Consider the following 22315-nt stretch of genomic DNA (forward strand, 5'->3'; position numbering starts at 1 on the left):
CCATGTGCGCTGAGGGTGTACGCCGTCTGTAAGCACCTTACTGCAAATGCTTTGTGGAAGATGGAGGAATGGTTACCAATAGGCAGCAGCCTGCTGGTGTGACGCACGGATGGTCACCTTTATTCTGGACGCACACATAGTGGTAGTGGTTCATGAGAGTAGCATTGAGAGCGTGTCACTGTGCCCTGCAGTCTCTGAACTCACCTGCTGGCACGACCCTATCTCCCAGGCTCATTGCTGCACTGCTGTGGCCACTTGTCTACAATATTTAACTGTCCCACTCAACTCACGGACATATTCTGAACATGCAACTTCACCCCCCGGATTCCGAGATCTAAGTAGGGACCGTGCTTGTGAATACAGCAAACCCACAAGCCGTCTCTACCAATGAGCCACGTCTGTGCCAATGCACGTCCCTTAATGGAAAGCCCAGCACGCCACTATTTCTAAGCCATAGCTAACTGTATAAATGAAGATACTGAATGAGCATAGTGAGATTCGCAGTAGCTGGGCTAGCTAAGCTCTTTTTGAATTCCTCCCAGAGCCCAGCAGGCCGAGAAGAAGGGGAAATGCTTAGGGAAAACCATGGGCAGGTGCTCAGCCCACAGCAGGAAAATTCTGAGCAGATTACATCATGACCGGGATGCCTGGGTGGCTCAGAGGTTGAGTGTCTACCTTTGGCCCAGGGAGTGATCCTGGAGACCCGGGATCGAGTCCCACGTCGGGCTCCCTGCATGGAGCCTGCTTCTCCCTCAGCCTATGTCTCTGCCTCTCTCTCTTGCTGTGTCTCTCATGAATAAATAAATAAATAAAAATATGTATGATACCACTTCATCTTTATCCATTCACCTATCAATGGATAGTTAGGCTGCTGCCATAATTTGGTTGTTGTAAATAATGCTGCAATAAACAGTAGGGTGCATGTATCCCCTCAACTTAGTGTTTTTATGTTTTGGAGATAAATACTCAATAGAGCAATTACTGGATCATAGGTAGTTCTATTTTTAATTTCGTGAGGAACATCCATACTGTCTTTCACAGTAGCAGTGAAACTTTCACCAGTTTGCGTTCCCCACAAGAGTGCGTGAGGGTTCCTATTTCTATGCATCCTTGCCAACGATTGTTTGTTGAGTTTTTGACGTTAGCCATTCTGACAGGTGTGAGGTGGTATCTCATTGTGATTTTACTTTGCATGTCCCTGATGATGAGTAATGTGGAGCATCTTGTCATGTGTCTGTTGGCCATCCGGATGTCTTCTTTGGATAAATGTCTGTTCATGTCTTTTGCCCATTTTTTAACTTGGGTCTTTTTGTGTTGAGTTCTATAAGCTCTTAGATATTTGGATCCCTACTCTATCGGATATATCATTTGCAAATCTTTTCTCTCACTCAGTAGGATGCTTTTAATTCTGTTGGTTGTTTCCTTTGCTGTGCAGAAACTTTTCACCATGATGTAGTAAACCTAATAGTTTACTTTTGGTGGTGTTTCCCTGTGGAAGCAGGTTGTGTAACAAACAGATTGTTCTCTATAGTAAAGAGTCTGTTGGTTGGTTTGGATCTCTCTGTTTTCTTCCCTTTGCTCCATTGTTTTGTTTCTTAAATTAAATGTGAGAGTGAAGTCATACGGTGTATCTTTCTCTAACTTAGTTCACACAACACAATACTCTTTAGCTCCATCCATGTCACTGCAAATGGCAAGATTTCATTCTTTTTGAGGGCTGAGTAATATGTATATTCCATGTTTTATATATATCCCACTTCCTTATCCATTTACCAATGAACCCTTGTCTCCTTGCATAATTTGGCTATTGTAGATAACACAGCTATCAACATTGGGGTGCACGAATACCTATGAATTCAGCCATAAAAAGGAATGAATTCTTGCCATTCACAGCAACATGGATGGAGCTAGAAAGTATAATGCTAAATGAAATAACTCAGTCAGACAAAGACAAATACCATAGGAAGGGGATTAAGAGGCATAAACTTCCAGGTATGAAACAAATAAGTCATGGAGATAAATGCTGCAGCATAGAAAATATAGCCAACAATATTATAATAATGTTGTAGAATGACTAATGGTGACTACTTATCTTAGTGAGCACTGAGTAATGTAGCTAATTGTTAGATCATTATGTTGTTCACCTGAAAGTAATATAACATTGTATGTCAATACCTCAATAATAAAATAGAAATAAATATAATAAAATATAAAGCATAGTTGTTGGAGACAAATAAATAAATAAATAAATAAATAAATAAATAAATAAGAATATTTTTTTAAAAAGATTACATCATGACCAAACGTATCTGCAAGGACCCATGAAGTGATGCTCAGGTTGTCTCTGTAAAACAAGATCAATCAGAAAAAAAAAAAAAAAAAAAAAAAGATCAATCAGAGACACAAAGGCTCAGGATAGAAACAATAGGACAAGAGGTGGATATGAGGTGAACTGGCATTCACACATGCAGTTAGAAGAAACTTTCTTGTAGGACAATGGTTGGAACCGCAGACTGAAATGGCACCCCACGTCAGCGTGCGTGTGGTGGTGGGGTGAGAACCCACATGAAACAACCAGCCCCCGAAGCAGTTATGGGACGTCATGGAAAGAGGAAGAATATTGGTCCTCCAGACAAAAGACTGAGTCACCTCCAGGGGAGATATTTTAAGGTAACAGAGAATCCCAGCTTGAAAGAGGCTCCTGGTGGCTCTTTGTACCAGTCAAAGCCGCCCTTGATGCAGTGAACACTGACAGCCTAATTTGTCCTAATCCTACATATCACATGTTTAATCCATTACAATGGGATGTATGGGGGTGCTTCCAGCCTCTCCCCTGAGCCTCCTCATTTCTGCTCACTTCTGGGCCACGCATCCACACCTTGCATGGCCAGGTCACCCCCCGCACCTGTAAGCTCTACACCATCAGAATCTAACGTGGCTCCAGGTCCTTGTTTTCTTCTGGGCTTTCTCTGCCTCTCATGGATAGAGTCAATGAGAACAAGATACCCACATGGCGCTGGTTCACCTTTTGTGGATCATAGATGCCTTTGAGAATATAACACAGTTGACTGACCTTCTCTTGGGAAAAAAAAAATTCACTTTTCCCAGCAAACACGATGTATATTTTGGCATTTAATGAAGACCTTTCTTCGAACAACGTCTCTGCCAATGGAAGTTCCAGGGAGGGAGCTTTCAGGAAAATCGTGCATGAACTAGAAAAACCAAGGCGTTCAAAGTAGCAGGCTGCCTCCCTGTGTTCGTGAAGGGCTGGGCTGGCATGCTCCAGGCAGGGCATGTGACAGGGCCTTCCCCGGATATACAGCAGGTCTCAGAAAAAGATGACTCGGTTGCTAGAATCTGCTGGCCGCCAGGAGGCTTGGGATTGCTTGGGAGGACGTGAGAGCTGGACATAGTATAGCGTCCTCTGCAGGGGTGATGGATAATTACGGTGAGCTCAGGCTTACCACTTGTTGACCACTTCCCCTGAGCCAGGCCCTGGGGTCTGGGCATTATCACAGTGATTCATTGTAACAGCCTTATCATTTCCCCTCTTCACTGATAAGGGAGATTCAGTCAGTTGCCTCTAATCACACAACTAGTAACTGATGGTGCCAGGATTTGCACCAGCCTGTCAGGTCGTGGAGCTCAAGGTCAAACTCAGAGTGAACCTCCGCAGCCTCTAGATGGAGGGTGGGGGGAGTCCCCGCGGAGGCTCCTGATTTCCAGGTGTGCCTCAGCAATCGGCTCAATAACGCACAACGCAGGAGCATCCCGGCCCTGTGTACTCGGTCCCCGGAGACAATATGACACACTGTCAGCTCTGGGGGTCGTTAGAATTTCGCCTCCGCAATTAATGGCAACTTGGGATTCCTGTCAAGTTAAGCTAAATCAGTAATGGAGACACTCCATTCTTAATCAGGAAAAATTGTATTGAGTGAGTCTTTGGGAGGCGTCACCAGGGGACAAAGAGGGCGTCGTGTTTCCGGAGGCTAAAACCGTGTCTGTGTTTTAAGAAACGTGTGCTCAGGAAAGCACCAATATCTCACCAGTTGAATCCACCTCACAGAGCATATGCGAGAAAAAACACAGTTGAGGGACGCCTGAGTGGCTCAGTGGTTGAGCATCTGAGTGGCTCAGGGTGTGATCCCAGGGTCCTGGGATCGAGTCCCACGTCGGGCTCCCTGCATGGAGCCTGCTTCTCCCTCTGCCTGTGTCTCTGCCTCTCTCTCCGTGTGTCTCATGAATAAATAAATAAAACCTTTAAAACACACACACACACACACACAGTTGACAACAATTTAAGTGAAAGCGATAGTCCTGCTTCCGATATGGGTCTGGATCTTATGGGGGTTTAAATGTGCCCTAGGTTGATGCGCGGATCTGAACACCCGGTGTTTATTTATGCTGCAGGGAAATACTACCGACCAGACCTGAACTTCCCCTACAGTCTGCCCAGAAGGAGCAACGGTATCAAAGATTTTGAAAATGACCCTCCGTTATCATCGTGTGGGATTTTCCAGTCCAGGATGGCGGGTATGTGTGGGGGTCATGCTAGCGGGGAGGTGGTAACAGTGATCACAGCGACGATCATCACCAATGCCTACCGGGCCCTGGCGACAGGCCCACGGAGCCAGTGTTAGCTTCATCCCCACTCTGCTGATGAGGACGCTGAGGCACAGAGAGGTTAAGTCAGTTGCCCAAGGTCACGTAGCCAGCGAGTGGAAGTGCAGGGATTGGACCCAAGGGAAGTCAGGAGGAGCAAAGGACAGGCACGGAAGGAACGAGAGTGGGGAGAAAAACCAACGACCACTGCGTACACTACGATGTCAGTTTAAAAATTTAAAAAGCACATCCTCTCTTTGATTTTATTTCAAAATCTGTCTGTTTGGGCTTGTGCTTTATGTCTGGGGTTCTGGTTCCACATGAGTGGCTTTTTGGGCCAAAGAAGCCAATGAATTCATCCGGCTTCCTTTAATGAATGAGGAAGAGAGGAAGGTGTGTGGGCCTGCGCGGGCCTGCTGACGGAGCCCAGGACCTGCGCTCCCGTGTCCCTGTGGGCGGTGGTCGGCCTCTCCTTGGTTCCATAACAAAGTGCCAAAGGGGAGCGGCGTCACCAGCAGAGATTTATTCTCTCGAGGTTCTGGAAGTCCAAGTTCTCCCAAGGCCGTGAAGGCGTCCGCTCCAGGCCCCTCACCTTGGTGTGTGGACACCTCCCTGGGCACTTGCTGTCTCTATGTCCAAACCCCCTCTTTTACAAGGACAGAGTGGATTAGAGTCCCCCTAGGGACCGACCTCACTGAAGCTTGACCACCATTAGGAAGACACCGAAGAAGGTCACACGGGGAGGACCCCAGCATGTGAATTTGTGGCAACACAGGCCAGCCCGTGACAGCTTCCTCTACAGCCACACTGCCCTTGGCTCCGTGCATATATCCTACTGAGAAGATCCCCTTCTTTCCCAAGAATAGGGCCCTCTAATTTTGTGACATGGAATGTGGCCTCCAAGCTTGTCCTTCCATGAGCCTTGAGTAGTCTGAGTTCCCCGTTGCTGCAGCACCGATTACCAAACCTTAAAACAGCACCCACCTGTCGGCTCACAGCTCCGTAGGGTGGGAGCCTGGGCACGGCGTGGCTGGGTTGTCCACTCGGGATCTCCCAGCCTGAGAGCCAGCTGTCAGCTGGGCTGAGCTCCCATCTGGAGGCTCCTGGAAGCACTTCCAGTTTCTCCCAAAAGGTTGTCGGGGGGATCCTATTCTGTGGGGCTGTAGTACTAAAGGCCTCATTCCCCTGCCGACTGTCAGCAAAGGGCAGCACTCAGCGCCCAGCACCCTCCAAGTTCCCTGCCGCGTGGCCCCCTCCATCTCTGAGGCCAGCAATAGGGAATCTCTTGCATGTCGGATACCCGTATTTTTTTCCTCTGGAGAAGGAGAGGGAGAGATAGAATCTTAAGCAGACTCCCTGCTGAGTATGGAGCCCCTGACACGGGGCTCGATCTCATGACCCTGACATCATGACTTGAGCCGAAATCAAGAGTCAGATTCCTAACTGACTGAGCCACCCAGGCACCCCTCAAATCGCTGTACTTCTGAATCTCTCTGGCTTCTCTTCTGTGACAGCCTGAGGAAAATCTCTGCTTTTAGTGAGCTCACCTGAATGGTGACAACCCCCTCCTGCCAAATGACACAATGCAGACCCAGCAGTGCCACTTCATCTCATTCACAGCTTCCAGCCACACTCAAGGGGCTGACAGGGTTGTGCACACCAGGGGGCGGGACTCCTGGGGCCACTTAAGGTCCTGCCTACCGCAGGTATGAGCCACCCATGGGAGGCTACAGTTACAAAGAGGTGTTTCCCCACCTGCTGTTTTCCAGGGGAAGCACTACTGGACAGTGGCATCAGAGTCACCTCCGTCTTCACCTCCCCAGCCCTCCGCTGTGTGCAGACAGCCAAGCACATCCTGGAAGGTCGGTGAGAACTGCAGTGAGCTCTCACGTAGCCTTGACCTTGTGGTTATACTCCACGGGCAGAGGGGAGTGAATGGGGTAAGATTTGGACGAGTGGTGACGTGTGGCCATGTAGGGAGCAAGAGGGTCACGGAGCAGCCCTCCAGGAGCTGTTGGCAGGCACTGAGCCTGTCAACCTTTCTGGAATGCCAGGATTGTAACTGAGTGCCAGGAGCCTGTCGTCACGCTGTCCACCTTGGGCCTGCATCTGCCATATGTGTTAAAAAAAAAAATCTGAGGAGGGGCAGTCAGAACCCAGAGTTCTGGGAATGGCTATGGTGCCTTTTGAGCCCAAAGCCCGTGGCTCTTGCCAGGGCAAGGGGATTGGCTACTGGGAGCTGCCCAGCACCATCAAAGGCTGGTGTCCATTGGGAAGCCACCAGCAGGCCTCCTGCAGCTTCGGCCTGCAGGAAAAAAGAAATTTCTTGCCAGAGAAGGGCAGCCTGTTCTGGGGGCCTTGGTTCTGCACCTCCCGCTGGACCCCTGCCCTGCCCTCTTGTGTGGGGAAGGGGGGGCATGGTGTAGTTCACAGGGCAGTAGCACAGGCCGCTGCTCCACAACGATGGGATGGAAGGCAAAGCAGGTGGACACAGACGTAGCAGGTGTGCAAACGTGGGGAGGGGGCTTGCCTCCACTTCCTCAGAGACAGAGGGAGTCGGGCCAGCAGCCGGAAGTGAGGACGGGAAGGCCTTCTGGAGGTTTGGGGCGCCGAGGTGCTATGACATACCTATCAGGTCACGGTGGGGAGATGGAGGATGGCGACTGGGCGGCCCGACGAAGGGCCCACCGAGGTCAGCGAGCACGACTTTACATGCAGACCCGCCCACCAGCTGGGCCTGGGGCTTTCCTGCGAGCACAGATGTGGGGGGCAGGTGGACAGCTGGATCTCACGACGGGTGGGCTTGAGAAGTGCGATGAAAAGCTCCCAGAAATATTTCCTGGTGGGGATGACGTCAACGCCTCTAGTAGGATCCCCGATGGACTTTGAGTCCTTGTTGTTATCATGATGCCTGAGAGAGTCACGAGCAGAAAGAGGAGGGCGCTCAGCCTTCTTCCCGGGTCCTGGAAGCATCTGTTTCCAGAAGGACGTGTGAGATGCTAACCTGCTACCCTTAATTTCAACGCTGTGTCAGTGGCCGTCTGGATGGACTGTTTCCCAAAGCGTGACCCACTCTGGCTGCAAGGTGGCTCCCCAGAAGGGGTGGCCACATCCGTCTGGGAACTTCTCCCACTGTTCCTTCACGTGACCTATTCACGGTGGACACGGGTGCTCCACAGGCTAGAGAGAGCTCAGGAGTCTGGTTAGACCATGGAGCTCCCTACCTAAGTGTGCTCTGTCTGGCAAAGGAACCTGCTCCACGGACCTGGGATGCAATTTGGGAACAGATTTTATTCCCAACAGTTGAGCTTAATGACATTTGCTCCACTTCAAATGAAAACATTCCTCATAGGCCCTGCTCACAGAGCTGGCCTTACATCACAGGTCTTCTAGTCAAGGTATGAAATGCTCGGGAGGGGTAGCTGGGAGAAGTCAGGTGTCCCGAGGGACCTTCGCCTTCTGCGCAGTCTGGGCTGTTTGTCAAAGTGGTGCCTCGATGTGACTAATGTGCTCCCCAATCTTTTCCATGGATTATTGGGTTGGCCAATGTGGTGTGCTCTCACTCTTGGCCGAGGACCGGACCCGGTGCTGGTCTGGCTGTAGAGTTGTATTGGACCATCAAGGTGAGCACCAGGGTGAGCCCAGCTCTGGTGGTGGCTCGCAGTCCTGGTCCCTTCCTGACGGACAGGGATCACCGCTCCTCGGATACCTTCCAACAGCCCGGTGGGTTTTGACTCAGAACTAGCATGGCTAAAAATAAATAAATAAATAAAATTTAAAAATTTTAAAAAAATAAATAGCATGGCTGTGAGTAATCACAGAACAATACTTGCCAAGAAAGAAAAAACAATGCCACTTTTTTAAAAAGATTTATTTATTTATTTATTTATTTATTTGGGGAGAGGGAGGGGCAGAGAGAGAGAATCTCAAGCGGACCCCCACCCCCGAGTGTGGAGCACAATGTGGGGCTCAGTCTCATGACCCTGAGACCATGACCTGAGCCAAAATCAAGAGTGAGAGGCTTGGGATGCCTGGGTGGCTCCATGGTTGAGCATCTCCCTTTGGTTCAGGGCGTGATCCTGGAGACCCGGGATCGAGTCCCGCATCGGGCTCCCCGCATGGAGCCTGCTTCTCCCTCTGCCTGTGTCTCTGCCTCTCTCTGTGTCTGTCATGAATAAATAAATAATTTTTTTTAAAAAAAAGAGTCAGGTGCTTAACTGACTGACCCACCCAGGTGCCTCCCACCCCAAAAAAAACCCCACTTTTTTTTTTAAATGGGTATAAGAAGAGACTCACTTACATGAAAAGCAAACTGAACTTGGAAGGTGACAAACACTCGTATTCTGTTGGCTACAGAGCTCAAACTGGAGAAGAAAATTAAGATAAGAGTGGAACCCGGAATCTTTGAGTGGACAAAGTGGGAGTCCGGCAAAACAACCCCGACCCTCATGACCCTGGATGAGCTGAAAGAGGCGGATTTCAACGTGAGCACGGATTATAGGTATGCCGTCCCCTCGCTTTCTGCCCGGGGCGGGGGTGCTTCTCTGGGTCTCGTTCAAGAAGGCATATTCACACCACTTGTTAAAGATGGTAAGGAAGGGAGGGGAGGGCGCTGCACGGGGGAGCAGAATGGGACCGGCTGCAGCATAACGAGGACGAGTGGGGGTGTTAGCAGTAGAGCGGGGTGGGGGGTGCAAAGGTATTGTGGGGGGAACGCTCCATAAACTGCTCCAGCAGCAGCTTGCGGAAGGCAGGCCAGAGTGCCAGGGGTGCCAGGACATCACCTGGGGGTGGCGGGGCATGGGGGAGGTTGCTCAGGTATGGAGGGGGAGCCCATACCATGGGGAGGGGGGCTCCGGTTTCACGGTATTCGCCGGAGTCTTGCTACTGAGTCTACACGGTTGGACACGGAAGCCCAGCCACAGGCCTGGGAGACTCGGGCTCCAGGAGCCTGGCTGGGGTGCGGTTGGGGAGCCAATTTCCCTCATCCTCTGCCCGTGGCCAACTCTTTGCCATCACAAAACCCTCCTGGTACTCGGGGAGGGCGCTGCTGGAGATCGGACGCCGGCGCTTTGCGGTTTGGGGGCACGCCACCCGGCTGCGTGCCCTGGCTCGAGGAGGGGCCCCCGGGCTGGGCTTCTCCTTCTCCAGGGGCCGCCGGCTCGCGGGCCACGGCGTGGCAGGCTCCTCTCTCTCCTCCTCAGGCCTGCGTTTCCTCTCGCCTCCCTCCTGCCAGCCGAGAGCTACGACGAGTATGTGGACAGGTGTGCGGTGAGCGTACAGCACATCATCAGCACCTGCCCACAGGACGGTAAGTGCCTCCCCGTCCCCGGCAGGGCCAACAACCCCCCCCCAGGCACTGGCCCATTTTACGCACCTAGGAATGCCCCCCACCTCCTCCTCGCCCCCCGCCCCAACCGTGTTGCGGGGCCCCAACCGTGTTGCGTGGCGGCCTCTGCAGGAGCGGGGCGCGTAGACACATGTCCCCTGCCACCCCGGGGACCCAATTCCAAGGCTGAGAGCCAACGGGACCCGGGACAGCGGGTCAGCACAAACCACGCACATCTGCTTCCTAGGGAACGAGAGCCTAAGGATGGAAGAGCCAGGTGTCAGGTCGCGTTTGAATGCCGCTTGGCACGGGGCGTCCGTACGCGCAGATGGTTGGGACCATCAGAAAAATTGCAATGTGGAATCTGAGTGTGGGAATACCTAAGAAACCGAGTGGATCCTGTTAGGTGTGACGGAGGTGGGTGGGGAGAGTCCTCACATGGCAGGGCCAGGGCAGGGGCGCGCTCCGACGGTGGGCAACGCGCGAATGTCACAACATGCGGCTCCAGGATGCCTCGGGCCCACCTTCGGGCCTCTCTGGGGATCTTCGAAAGTGTCCGTAGTAAAAAAAAAAAAAAAGTTGAAAACTAACCCTTAAAAAAATGTTAAGTTGGCAAGCGTGTCTGGTTGGTCAGCGCTGAGTCGGACGGCAGATGCAATGCCGCGGGGCAAACCTACGTGGAGGAGGCGCACACGCTCCCCTCGGGGAGTCCGAATATTTATTGTTGTGGAAAGGAGGAGCACAACATCTGGAATATTAGGAATTTTGAAGAACGTGAAGAAGCGTCTGGTAGGCGGTGAGAGGCCACCAGGCCCGCCTCCCCTGCCCTGGGTCCTGCCCACCCCTCACCCCAAGATGCGGGCGTAGGTGTCTTTGGCAAGGGGCGACCGTCTGGGCTCTCAGGGACAGCAGAGCACGTGGCCTCCCCGGAGAGCCGCTGGCGCCCCTGGGGGACGCGCACCCAGGCTCCCTGCGGGGAGGCACCTGAACCTCGCCGTAGCCGGTGCCCCCAATTTTGCCTGGCTGGCACCCTGGGAAGCCTACTATTGGAAACCACATCTCAGTGGCATTTGGTTGATTACCGAAGTCCCATTCGTCCCCGAGACCACATCGAGGCACCATAGGACGAAGATGACATCAGAGCCATCCCTACCGGGCTGGGGCCCTGCCTCCGCCCAACACCCTCCAGCTGATGACTCCAAGCCTGTCCTGAGCTGAGATTTGGTGTCCCCGGGATGCTCTGCCCCCCTGAGGACCCTCTAGAGGGGCGAGCCTTCCGGAACACGCCCTGGGATCTGCTCTAGCAGCTCCGGCGCCCGCGGGGCCCCATGTGGGTGCTCCTCACCTGCACGGGGAACACGGCCCTTCTGGCCCCCGTGCCCGACACGGAGGACGAGCAGGATTTGGAAGCAAACGGCGACCCAGAGGGGAGCGCGTGAGCAAGGTGGGAGGGTGACCGGTGTGGCAGGTGGCGAAGGGGGAATGGAAAACTCAGGTGGGCTGGAGGGTGAAAGCCAACACCTACGGGTCCCCGCGCAGGGGGCCCTTCCCAGGCGTCACCTGCTAACTGCCCACCGCCCTGAGCAGACAGTGACCCTCGTGACTCGGAAGCCGGGAGGGCTGAAGCCCGCCTGCCCAAGTCACCGAGAGTCCAAGCTGGTCCAAGCTGCGCGTCCCCGCCCCAGACGGCATCCTGGCCGCCGCACCGTGACTTCGGAGGCCGAGGCTACAGGAATGAACAGGAAAACACATCAGGGCTTCGGCCACGTTGGAGAACTTGGAGTCGAGTTGGGAGGCAGGCAGCGTGAACGGATTGTTCTGCATCCGCCCTAGCCTGCCGCGGAGGCCCGCCCCCGACCCCGTCCCCCAGGTGGATCCAGTGGGTCCCCCCGGCCGGAGACTCGCTCCACCCGTGGACTCAAGCGCGAGGCATCAGCAGGCTCATGGTGGCCACCTGGCTGCCCACTCTCTAGCTAAGGGACCCGGCCCGGCCGGCAGCCACCACTGCGTCCTGCAAGAGGCGGAGGCCTAGATCACAGTGCAGTCCCACCCCCGAAGCTCACGGCAGGCGCCGACACCCCCAGACCGTGCCCGAGGATGTGATGCGCCCCAGACTACGCACACGCAGTTACACTGCCTCCTACCCGGGGCCTCTCAAGGCTTTGTGCGTCACAAGGTGTTTCCCCCAACAACTCTGGGGACCCTCGTTTTTTTTTTAAAGAAAGAAAAAAGAAAAAGAAAAAGGCACTCCACGTGCCTCGTGTGACCCCAAGGTGTTCTCTCTCTCCAGTGGGCGTCATCCTGATTGTGAGCCACGGCTCGGCACTGGACTCCTGCACGCGCCCACTCCTTGGGCTGCCGCCCCGGGACAGTGGAGACTTCGCCCAGCTAGTGAGAAAGGTACGTGCCTGCCCCCTTCCTCTTTGGGCCAGGAAGTCCGGCACCCCGAGCACACAGGGTCATCGTGCTTCCTACTCATAGTGAAAACAGGAGTCGGGCCCACCCAGGGCAGCAGGGACCACCCCACCCACCCCGTCTCCTGAGAATGTGCACACCTGCTCTTCTGCAAAGGGCAGCCCTGAGCGGGGGGGGGCTGACGGGAGCAGTTTATCATCTTTAACATCATTATGGCAACTTTGGCCATTTGCTGCCCACATAATATAAAAAATCTAAAAAAAAAAAAAAATATATATATATATATATATATATATAAAATAGACCTGGTGATCCCTGGAAGTAGTTGTACAAATGGTCCAGGGAGGAGTAAGCCATGTGGACGCCAAGAGAAAGGACAGCTGCTGGCCTGGCTTGTTCTGGGGACTCGAGGGCGGGGGGCTGGAGGACAGAGAGGAAGCCATAGCCTCTTGCCTTCGGAGTCAGGCCACCATGGAACACACAGGCCTTGCAGGAGCCCACGTTCCCCGGGCCGGGCAGGGCTACGCAGATACTTACGGGTGACCCGCATGTAGAGGACAGTGGGAACTTTGCACCAGCTGGATGACCATCACCCAGAGGTCAGTGAGATGAATTAAGGCAGACACACGAGTGGCTCAGCCTCACCCCCTGCTCCTGCCCTGAGCATCTACTCAGGGCCAGACGGAGCCTACTGTCCTTGTCCTTTTTAAATCAATTGACTGATGATCTTGAGGCTGGGAGTGCAGCGGTACAGACAACAGCTGTGATGGGACATGGGTCCCTGAGCTGGTTCCTTGGGCAACATTGTCACAGGATCATGACTGGCCACCGCTTGTTTGCAGAGGGACAGACCCCAGGCCCCGCCAGCCAACACCGGCTCTGTGCCTGTGCAAAGTCCTTGGCTCTCGGTGTCCGGCTCTCCCTGCCGGTGAAAGCCTGGTCCCCCCTCACGTGGGGGGTGAGTCAGAGCACCCTACCTGCATGCACCTTCCCTCTTCTCATTCAGCTTCCTCTGGCCCCGAGTGGAAGCATGAGTCCCCTCCAAAGTATCTCCAAGGTGGGCCTTCCCAACTGTGACCCAGATATTCCCAAGCCCTTCGGGGTCCTGGGCCACCAACTGAATATAGGGCTCGAGCCTCCAGGCCATGCTGGGTGACGATGGATTTTTCTGGGGGTTCTCCTGGTGGCCCCTGCACCATCTGCTCCCCAAGTGCTGCTCTCACCCCTGCAGAGCTACCTGTCTCCCTCTGTGTGTTCCCATGCTGCACGCTTCTGATCCTGCACCCCTCCCCAGGGTCCCCTGGGACTTCAGGTCACCCGCATGATGGCCACCCTGCATGTGCCAGTTGCTGACGGAATGGCAAATCTGGTGCTATTGCAAAACCCCATTTGTCTTTGCGGCCAGATTTCCACCTTCTCCCCCAATCCTTGGCCTCTGCTTCTCAAGATGCCAGCCTTGAACTTCCAAATTCCCACGACTTTCTTGTCCTGATGGTTTGGTGTCCCGTGTTTGCACATACACATATGCACACATAATCGCACATACATGTGCGTGCATACACACATACACGTATACACATGTGCACACACACACACACAGTCTCTCTAAGCAGGAGAGAGCGTCCTGGGTCACTACCAGCCTCCACGGACGGCCCTGCTTGCTGGAATTTCTGCAAACTTTCTCTCACCAAGGAATTTCCAGGCATCAAAAGAGAGAAGACAAAAAAGAAAGCAAAACATGCAAACTGCAAACAAAAAGCCTTAGAAAAAAAATCTACACGAACACTTTCATTTTGCAGATGAAGAGGTTGAGGTCTGAAGTTTCATTTACTGGTTTTTTTCCGGGCTCTGAACATAATGCCGGTACCTTGCTGTGATGCTAAATTTGAGAAAGCAAGTCAGTCCTCAGGCCTGGGCTTCTCAGCCTGGGCCCTGCTGAGCTTCCGGCAGGTGCTTCCGTGTAGGGGGGTGGGGGGCGGCACGGCCTTCCTGAGCACTGCAGGCTGTTAGCGGGATCCCTGGCCTCTGCCCCTGCCAGCAGCACCCCAGTGTGACCAACAATAACGTCCGCAGGCGTTTCCCCGTCCGTGGTGGGGGGCGCCCCAGGACGGCTGCGTGAGCCGCGGGCATGTGGCTAAGGCAGCACTGCCAGCGTGGACCCATCACGCCCACCTCCTGGCCCAGCAGGACCTGCCGCTTGGCTTCAGAGTGACCGTAAAATCGATTGACCTGCCATGAAATATTAACAAGTGATTAAAAACTCCGTCCTAGATTCCTTCTCTGGGCATGTGCTTCTGTGAAGAAAATAAAGAGGAAGGCAAATGGGAATTGGTGAACCCTCCCGTGAAGACGCTGACCCACGGCTCGAACTCGGCGTTTAACTGGCGGAACTGGCTGGTGGGCCGCTAGGCGCCGCGTCCACGCTCCGCTCGGTGCCGCCGTGAGCGCACCAAGCTCTTGGCGGAGCCCAGGCGGTGCCGGCATCCGACGGTGTCCGACGCTCCCTCGATGTGATTTGTTGATGCACGAAATGCACTTTTAGATCCCCGGATGTTTGCCATCGGCGGTCACCGTTGCAGCTGCCACTGGTGGACTGTCACCCCGTGAGCGCAGCCCTCGTATCCTGGGGACCTGCCGCGTGGCCCGGAGGGAAGGAGCCACCGTGACCCACCACGGGGGACCGGATGGAGGTGCCCACTTTATTTCACGTGTTCTGATGAGCCGAGTTCCCTGTCGATGTCCTTGTTCTGTTCCCATCACCTTCTGGCTCCCTCCACACGGGCCCAAGGGGGTATAGAAGTCAATAAAATGCAACAGGAAACCACCCCCCTGCTGGAAATCGGGGAACCGCTGCTCGGTGTCTGCTCCTTGGTACTAGTGTTCTCACTGCTGCGGGGACAAATCACCACGGAGCAGCCATTAGGGACGACATGCAGTTTTAAAAACAAGTGCACAGCTTAGTTTACAGCTCGGGGGGGGGGGGGGCAGGAAAAGATAGGTCAGGGGGCTGCCTTCCTCCCAGAGGCCCTGGCAGGTGGGGGCGTCTGGCCCCTTACCCCTTGCCCTCCTGCCTCCTTCCGAAAGCAGCAGCACCTGCAAGCACCAACCCCCTTCGCTTCCACCACCACATGACCTTCTGCCTCTGACCCCGTCCCCCTTTTATAAGGTCTCTTGGGATTACAGGAGGCCAGTCTTCCATCTCCAGATCCACAGCTGAATCCCATTGGCACGGTCCCCCCCTTTGCCCTGTAAGGGACACGATCACAGGTCTGGGATAAGGATGGATATGGCTTTGGGGCCAACTCCATCCCCCTTGCCCCACACATTGGGATATCGGGGCCCCAGTATAAGGATGTGAGACACCCCCGCACCCTCAGTGCAGGCCTGCCCAGCTTCTCCCTTTCCCCATTTTGATACAGTGGAGGGGGAGGTGGCTTTGCAAACGAGGGGAGCATGTCCTGCCCTGACTCACAGGAGAGACCCACCAGCACGGGGACATCTGCCTGGATACCGTCAATCCAGTGGTGCCTCTGACTCTCAGACAGTTGGTCCAGGTGGGTGATGGGGGAGTCTCTCCCATGGCATCCTCCCCCACGGCCCCCCACTGGTCACACCTGTCCTGACCACCAATGCGTCCCAGACAAAATCCCACCACGGCCCAGTGAACCCCCGACTGGCCTTCTTCCCCTCCCGCCGTGCTCTAGGCCTATGGCTGCATTCTCGTGGTTTGGGACCGTGGTTGACCTGTGCCTGGCCGCTCACAGAGCAAGGATGGAGGCTGGTGGGAAGTGCGGGCCTTGCCCCCTGCAGTCTCCCAGGCAAGGCTGGGGGCATGGGGTCCACGGAGCTCATGAGGAGTGGAGAGGGTGGACCCCGGAATCCAGACGGGGAAGCAGCCCCGTTACAAAGAACACACAGGCCACGCAAAGGGCTCTTGGCTTTGGAGTCCCACGCCCTGGGAGAAAGACAGAGTGTCCGTCCCTTATTTCATTTCACTCGTGATGTCATGTTTCTGGCTCTGAATGTAAAGGAGTCTGCAGGTGACACAGAATGAGAGCAGGGGACAGCCCACTCACAGGCTCCCACATCTTGTCCCCATCATGTCGCAGGCTTAGGGAAATAACCCTGCCTGCCTCCCAGCAGGTGCTGCCAGGAAGCAAACGGGCCCTGGGGCTGGGGAGGACAACCCCTCCCACGGAGGCCACACCTGCCTCCAAGCACCTGGACAGCTGCCCCTTTTCTGCAGCAGGTGCAAGGTCTGGAGCAAGGCTACATTACTAATCAGAACGATGAATAAAAACTTCACTTTTTCAAGCAAGTGGAGTTTAGATAGTGGCCCCTTCGTGGGGGGTGGTCCCCAGGTGCCTGGTTCACCCCGTGGGGGGTGAGGCTGCAGAGGTCACATGCCCCCCGGGGAATGAAAGGGGCCCACCCTCCTTGCTGGGCTGCTGATGGGGTCTTGCAAGAGTCAACGAGATGGGTTCGAATCTCAGATGCCAAGGTCAGGAGAGCAAGAAGCTCCATTTTCTTTATATTCTATGATTCTGGGTCTGACCGGCCCCTCCATTCTGACGCAAGGGCGGGAAAGCCCGGTCCTGTCCCTTTTAGCTCCCAGGATGGGCCTCCCTGTAAGGACGGGGCCCTGCGATCAGAGCATCAGAGCTGCGCTGGGGAAAGGGAGGGTTGGGGTTCATCTCTGGTTGGTGCAAGTTTTCAATTTTTCCAGCAAGTGGGAAGCCCGGAAAGAAAGGTCGGCGGCTCTGGCGTGCAGGGCCCGTGACTGGTGAGGCTGCCCTGCCCCCTGCTGACGGGCCTGGACACGCCTGGGGCCGCCCCGCCGCGCAGCATCTCTGCTTCCCTCCCCTGGGGCTGAAAACCAGGCCTGGAAAGCACCTGTCCATGGTTGGCGCCTGCTTGCCTCCCCTCATTTGTGTCCCCGAGCCTGTGGCACAGGGAGGGAAGCCTCTCCCGGACTCCCCACCTGCTCTTTCAGAAGATGGAAGGGATGGGGGATGCCCTTGGGGCCAGGCAGCCAAGGATTCAGGAGCCTTCCCCCCGGGGCTGATGGGGAATCTGGAGCCTCCAGGGGACACGTCTGTGGTCGCAGGTCTGGGGCCACCGTCGCCTGGAAACACCCTCTCTCTGCGCTGAGAAACAGCCATCGTAATTTCCCACTGAAGCAAGTCTTTAGAACCAAATTTGAGATTTGGGTTTTTTTCAGGGCGGGGGGGGGGGGGTCTGGTCACGTTGGTGACTTTCATGGGTTAAATTGTGTGTCCCCAGAATCCCGAAGTTGAAGTCCAGACCCCCAGCTCCTCAGAATGTAGCCTTATTTGGAGGCTGGGTCTCTTAAGAGGTGAGTAAGGGGAAGCGGGGGTGGCCAGATGCAATCTGACCGGTGTCCCTATGAGAAGAGATCAGGACACACGCATGGGACAACCAGTGAGGACACAGGGAAGACGGCGTCACATGCCCGGGAGAGAGGCCTCGGGTGGAGCCCACGCCTGGGTCTCGGACCTCCAGCCTCCGGACTGTGAGATGACGCGTTCCTGTCGTGCTCCTTCGTCACAGCAGCCCTAGGACAACACAGTGCATTAAACACTTGGTATAAACAGCACAAAATACAAGCCTCTAAGGTGTGCGGCAAACGGCTCCATCACCCAACAGGTTAGATACCCACCTCCATGCGCTTCCTCTCCTGACCTTTTTTTTTTTCTTCCTTTTTGGACTTATTTTTAAGCATTAAACATAAAGGTCTGACCTCCCGTGGGCAAGTTAGGTCGGTGTGAGGAGTAAAGGCAGGAACGCGGGTCCCCCGGGCGCCCTCCTGCTCCCGGCGTTGGGGAGGAGCCTTACTGCTGGACTCTGTGGGCTCCTCTGCCCCCCCCACTGGGTGTCCTGGGAGCCTCAGGGGCTTGCAGGTGCTCAGGGGTCACACAGTCCCCAAGCTTCCTCATGGAAGAGAGCCCACTGCCCTTCTCAGCCCTTGAATACAGGGGCTTTGTCAACCTGCCCATTGGGAGCAAGACCAGGTACCCACCTGGGGTCACCACCCGGTGTTCCCAGAGCTGCTGTGTCTCCTCTGCAGGGCCAAGCTGGGTGGAGCGGGGGCAGGGGTTCTTCTCCACCCTGAGCCACTCTGTCACCTGGTTTCAGGGGCTCACAAAACCCTACAGACGGCCCTAGCTGGCACCTCCATCCTACAGGCCCCCAGCTCAGTCCAAGGAGCCACAGAGGGTAGAGGTGGGGAGTACAGAGAGCAAAGCCCCCTCCCTGCAGCTTGGACACTGACAGCAAGCCATCAGTACCCGCGGATGCCGGGAGCACAGACCTGGAGCCCCAAGAAAATCAACCGAAATCCTAGGACCACAAGAAGAGCATCCAGTAAGCGCCTGAGCTCCAAGATGAAGCTCAGACGTCGATGGGTTTCATGTACACCAACATCATCAGGAGACATGGTGACAGATGACATCCCATGTACACGGCAGCGACATCAGGACATGAAATGCCCAGGACATTTGAACGGAAGACGCCTGAGAACGGAAACGTGCCATCGTGGGGCACAGAGGGAGACCGGTCTGGTTGGACAAGCACAGTAAGGGGGACACGGCCCCACATTAATCCACAAAATGCTCACCGAGGCCTCCTGGGTGCCCGTGACTCGTTGCACAGCTGTGTGTCCCGGGGCTCAAGACCTCAGCAATGCGGACGTCTGGGGACAGTAATTCTGTGCTGCGGGGGGAGGGGGGTGCCCTGTGGGGTGTTCAGCAGCACCCCTGGCCTTGACCCAGGAAGATGCCCCTTTGACAGTTAACGCTAATAACCAGAAATGTCTCCAGATCTTGCCAAACACGCCCTGGGGAGCAAAATCGTGCCCATCGAAAACCCCTGACGAGTTCCCTGGGCCCTGGTCCCAGCCCTTGGGCGCACGTGACAGCACAGGGGTGCGGGGGGAGCTGGCCTAACTCCTTCACACCCTTGCTGAGTGTGCGCGCTGTATGCCGATCTTGAGCGCGTGATGCTCCAAAGGGCACGGCTCTGTGAAATGAGGACACGGGTCATCCAGGCACACAAACCCGGCCTTCGGAAGCTGCTGGTGCAGACACGAGCCTGGGTGGGGACGCACGGGGGCTGGGGTGCCAAGCCCAGCGAGAGTCTGCGGGGCCTGCCATTCTGCGGCATCCAATGACAGACGAGCCTTATTGGTGGCATTTTTGTCCGTGTGACCAACCCACCCCCCACCCCCCCACACACACACATACCTCCACCTCCCAGCTTCTAGATCTGGAAAGTGTGCCTCCAACATCAGAAGGCTGCAGAGTCCTCGGACGGAGGCCTGATCCCAGCACAGCTGAACACTACGCAGAGGCGCCCCCATCCTGCGCCTCCCTACGCGCCCCACGGGCCCACACATGGTGCACGCACGCGGGTGGTGGACTCGCGACAAGTAGTTTCCACTAACGAAGGAGACATTCATCGGTCAACGTATATGAACTCCGACAAGAGAAGTGTTCGAAGGAGCTGCGTCGGGCCTCGGGAGCCCCGAGTGTGGCCCCTTTCTTTCTCTTGCCCGCCGTGACCTTAGGCAGGACCTCTGCGGGCCTGGCGACAGCCGAGGAAGGGTTGTGGCCCAAGCAGCGAGCAGTGAGCGCGTTTGTGGGGTGTGCTGCTTTCCAGGGCTGATTCTCCGCCGCCGACGTTTTAACAACTGATTCCCAAAATGCTTGGAAATGTGGAAATCAGCCTTGGTGAGCTGCTAGCAGAGCCCACAGCTGCCAGCAGGCACGGGCGTTGTTCCTTGGGGAGGAGACGCCGGGGCGGGCCGGTCCGGGACCCCCACAACGGGCACTGCAGGCTCTGCTCGCCTCCTGCCAAGGAAACCACAGTCTCCCCGGCGAAGGGGGGGAAGAAGGAGCGAGATGTGGGCCCCGGGCAGGGTCAGGAGAGGGGCGACAGGGGACACTGGAGCCAGGAGGGAAGCAGAGCCGGGGCAGGGGTGGGGGTCACAGGGGAAAGGCTGGGGTCTGGACAGACAGTTCGATCCTGGGGTCCCTCCCAGCTCCCCGCCCGGCCCGCGCCTGGACCATGCCTGGGAGGGACCCACCCCTCGTCGTCTCCCCAGCTTCTCTGTTCAACGGGATGCCTCTGCCTCTACTAGCCCCCTTGTCTCAGCCACACCAGGAAGCCCCACGAAGCCAGCACGCCGGACGCTGGGGGCAAATTTGCAGGCGGGCGTCCGGCTGAATTATGAGAGACTTGGGGGATTTTACAGACGCTCCATCGCACGTGTAACCGGGATCCAGCGGTGTCAAGAGGTGTGGTGTTCACAAGTTGCTGCAGAACATTTCAGCCCAGTTTGCTTCCAAGCAAATGCCACTTCCAGCTGTTGAGAACCATTTGCTCCTAAAACTTAAGCTCCCCAGAATAAGCTAAGAATCACACACACACACACACACACACACACACACAGGCACACACACACCATCTTCTTAGCGAAGGCTGCAAACAAAGAAGCTCTCTAGGAAGACATTCGGAAAATGAACGATCTCCAAGTGCCTGATTTCTCCTTCTCTCCCCAAAAGTGTGTTTCTTCGCCTGAACTCATTGATCTTTCACGGCGTGCCATCCCCAAGGTGAAAACTTCCTCAGTGCAATAAATCAAAGTAGTTTCCAAAGAAGCTACTGCACAAAACCAACATAAGCCCCAAAGGAGAAATGCCCGTGAGCCGGCCAGCTGCCGCCCCCCCCCCCAAACGCCTCCCAGAAGGGCAGCGCAGTCCAGGTTAGTGACGGATTTTGGAACATGTGCGTTTTATTTGCCCTCAGGGGTTCAGGGGTCCTTGGACCACTTTGCTGTCCTTGATCTGGGCACGGCGAGCAAGGCCTGAGCATGTGCCCTGGTTCAGCAGCAGGGCCCCCAGGGCGCCTTACCCGGGGAACTATAACCAGCCCTGGGGAAAGGTGAGGAAACCCCCAAATAAGTCATTCACTATCTTGCTTCTCAAACACTCGTGCTCCGTTGGGCATCAGCTGGGAGCTTGTTAGGAATGCAGAGGCCCAGGCCTCTCACCAGCCCGCTGGACCAGAGGCTGCATTCTAGCACCGTGAGCTCTGAGCCCAAGCTCTTGCTGCCCCAATCCAGATGTGGGGGAAAAACCACATCATTTCCCCGCAGGCGGTGTGGGGGGGTGCGCCTCTGCCCGTGGCGGCCTCCTCCGCTCTCACAGGACTGGGACGGGGTGGGCCAAGGTCCTGGCGGTAGGCGTCCAGGCTGGGACTCCCAGGGGTGCCCTGGCAAGTGGGGCTGCCTGGGTGCATCCCAAGCAAACCGCTTACCTCCCTTCAGTTTGTTACTCAGTAAAATCCCAAGTACAGGGAAGCTAGGGGCGTGGATACGGTTTCACCTGGTGGTCATTCCATCCTCCCGACGGCCGGGGAAGAGGACCGCTGGACGGACGTGCATCCAGCGACAGGGCTCAGGCAGCAGAGAGGCGCCCCAAGGGTGCACGCACAGCGCGGCTCGGGCTGGGCCTGAGCGATGCAGCGGGCACAGGGTGGGCTCACGAACCTGGCAGGCGCCCCCCAGACTCTACCTCCCAGAAACGTTCCTTTAGCTGTAGTTGTGGAGCGTCTACACTGTGCCAGGCTCTGTGCCAAGGGCTATATATGCGGTGGCCGAGCTGGATGCCTTCCAGTCACCTCTCTGCCCTCAGGCTGACCTGTCTTGTGAGGTTTCCCTCATCTTTGTAAACAGTTCCTTCCAAACTGCCCTCACCTGGGTGTGCTCCTTCCTGCTGCGACCTTGTCATCCGGACAAGAGAGGCTCAAGAAACAGTCCCTCCCCTTATCAGATCCTAGATTACTCACACGTGCAACGGGTACGTGGTCATCTCCCTGCTGCTTGGGGGAGGGTGTAGGTCCCCCACGGTGTGCGTAGCACCCCTCTTGCTCACAGCGGCACTGGTGGTG

General features: G+C 55.6%; 1 protein-coding gene across 1 annotated transcript in view; it reads left to right on the forward strand.

The window, feature by feature from the left end:
* UBASH3A (ubiquitin associated and SH3 domain containing A) overlaps nt 1–14681 on the forward strand; it is a 41950-nt gene extending 27269 nt beyond the window's left edge. Inside the window, exons 9-12 of the mRNA XM_055313689.1 lie at nt 4411–4533; nt 6372–6464; nt 8959–9103; nt 14618–14681. Coding sequence (XP_055169664.1) covers nt 4411–4533; nt 6372–6464; nt 8959–9103; nt 14618–14681 — 425 coding nt within the window. The remainder of the gene's footprint in view (nt 1–4410; nt 4534–6371; nt 6465–8958; nt 9104–14617) is intronic.
* Nucleotides 14682–22315: the final 7634 nt, after the last annotated feature.

The sequence above is a fragment of the Nyctereutes procyonoides genome, unplaced genomic scaffold (assembly GCF_905146905.1).
Source record: "Nyctereutes procyonoides isolate TBG_1078 unplaced genomic scaffold, NYPRO_anot_genome, whole genome shotgun sequence".
Classification (NCBI taxonomy): domain Eukaryota; kingdom Metazoa; phylum Chordata; class Mammalia; order Carnivora; family Canidae; genus Nyctereutes; species Nyctereutes procyonoides.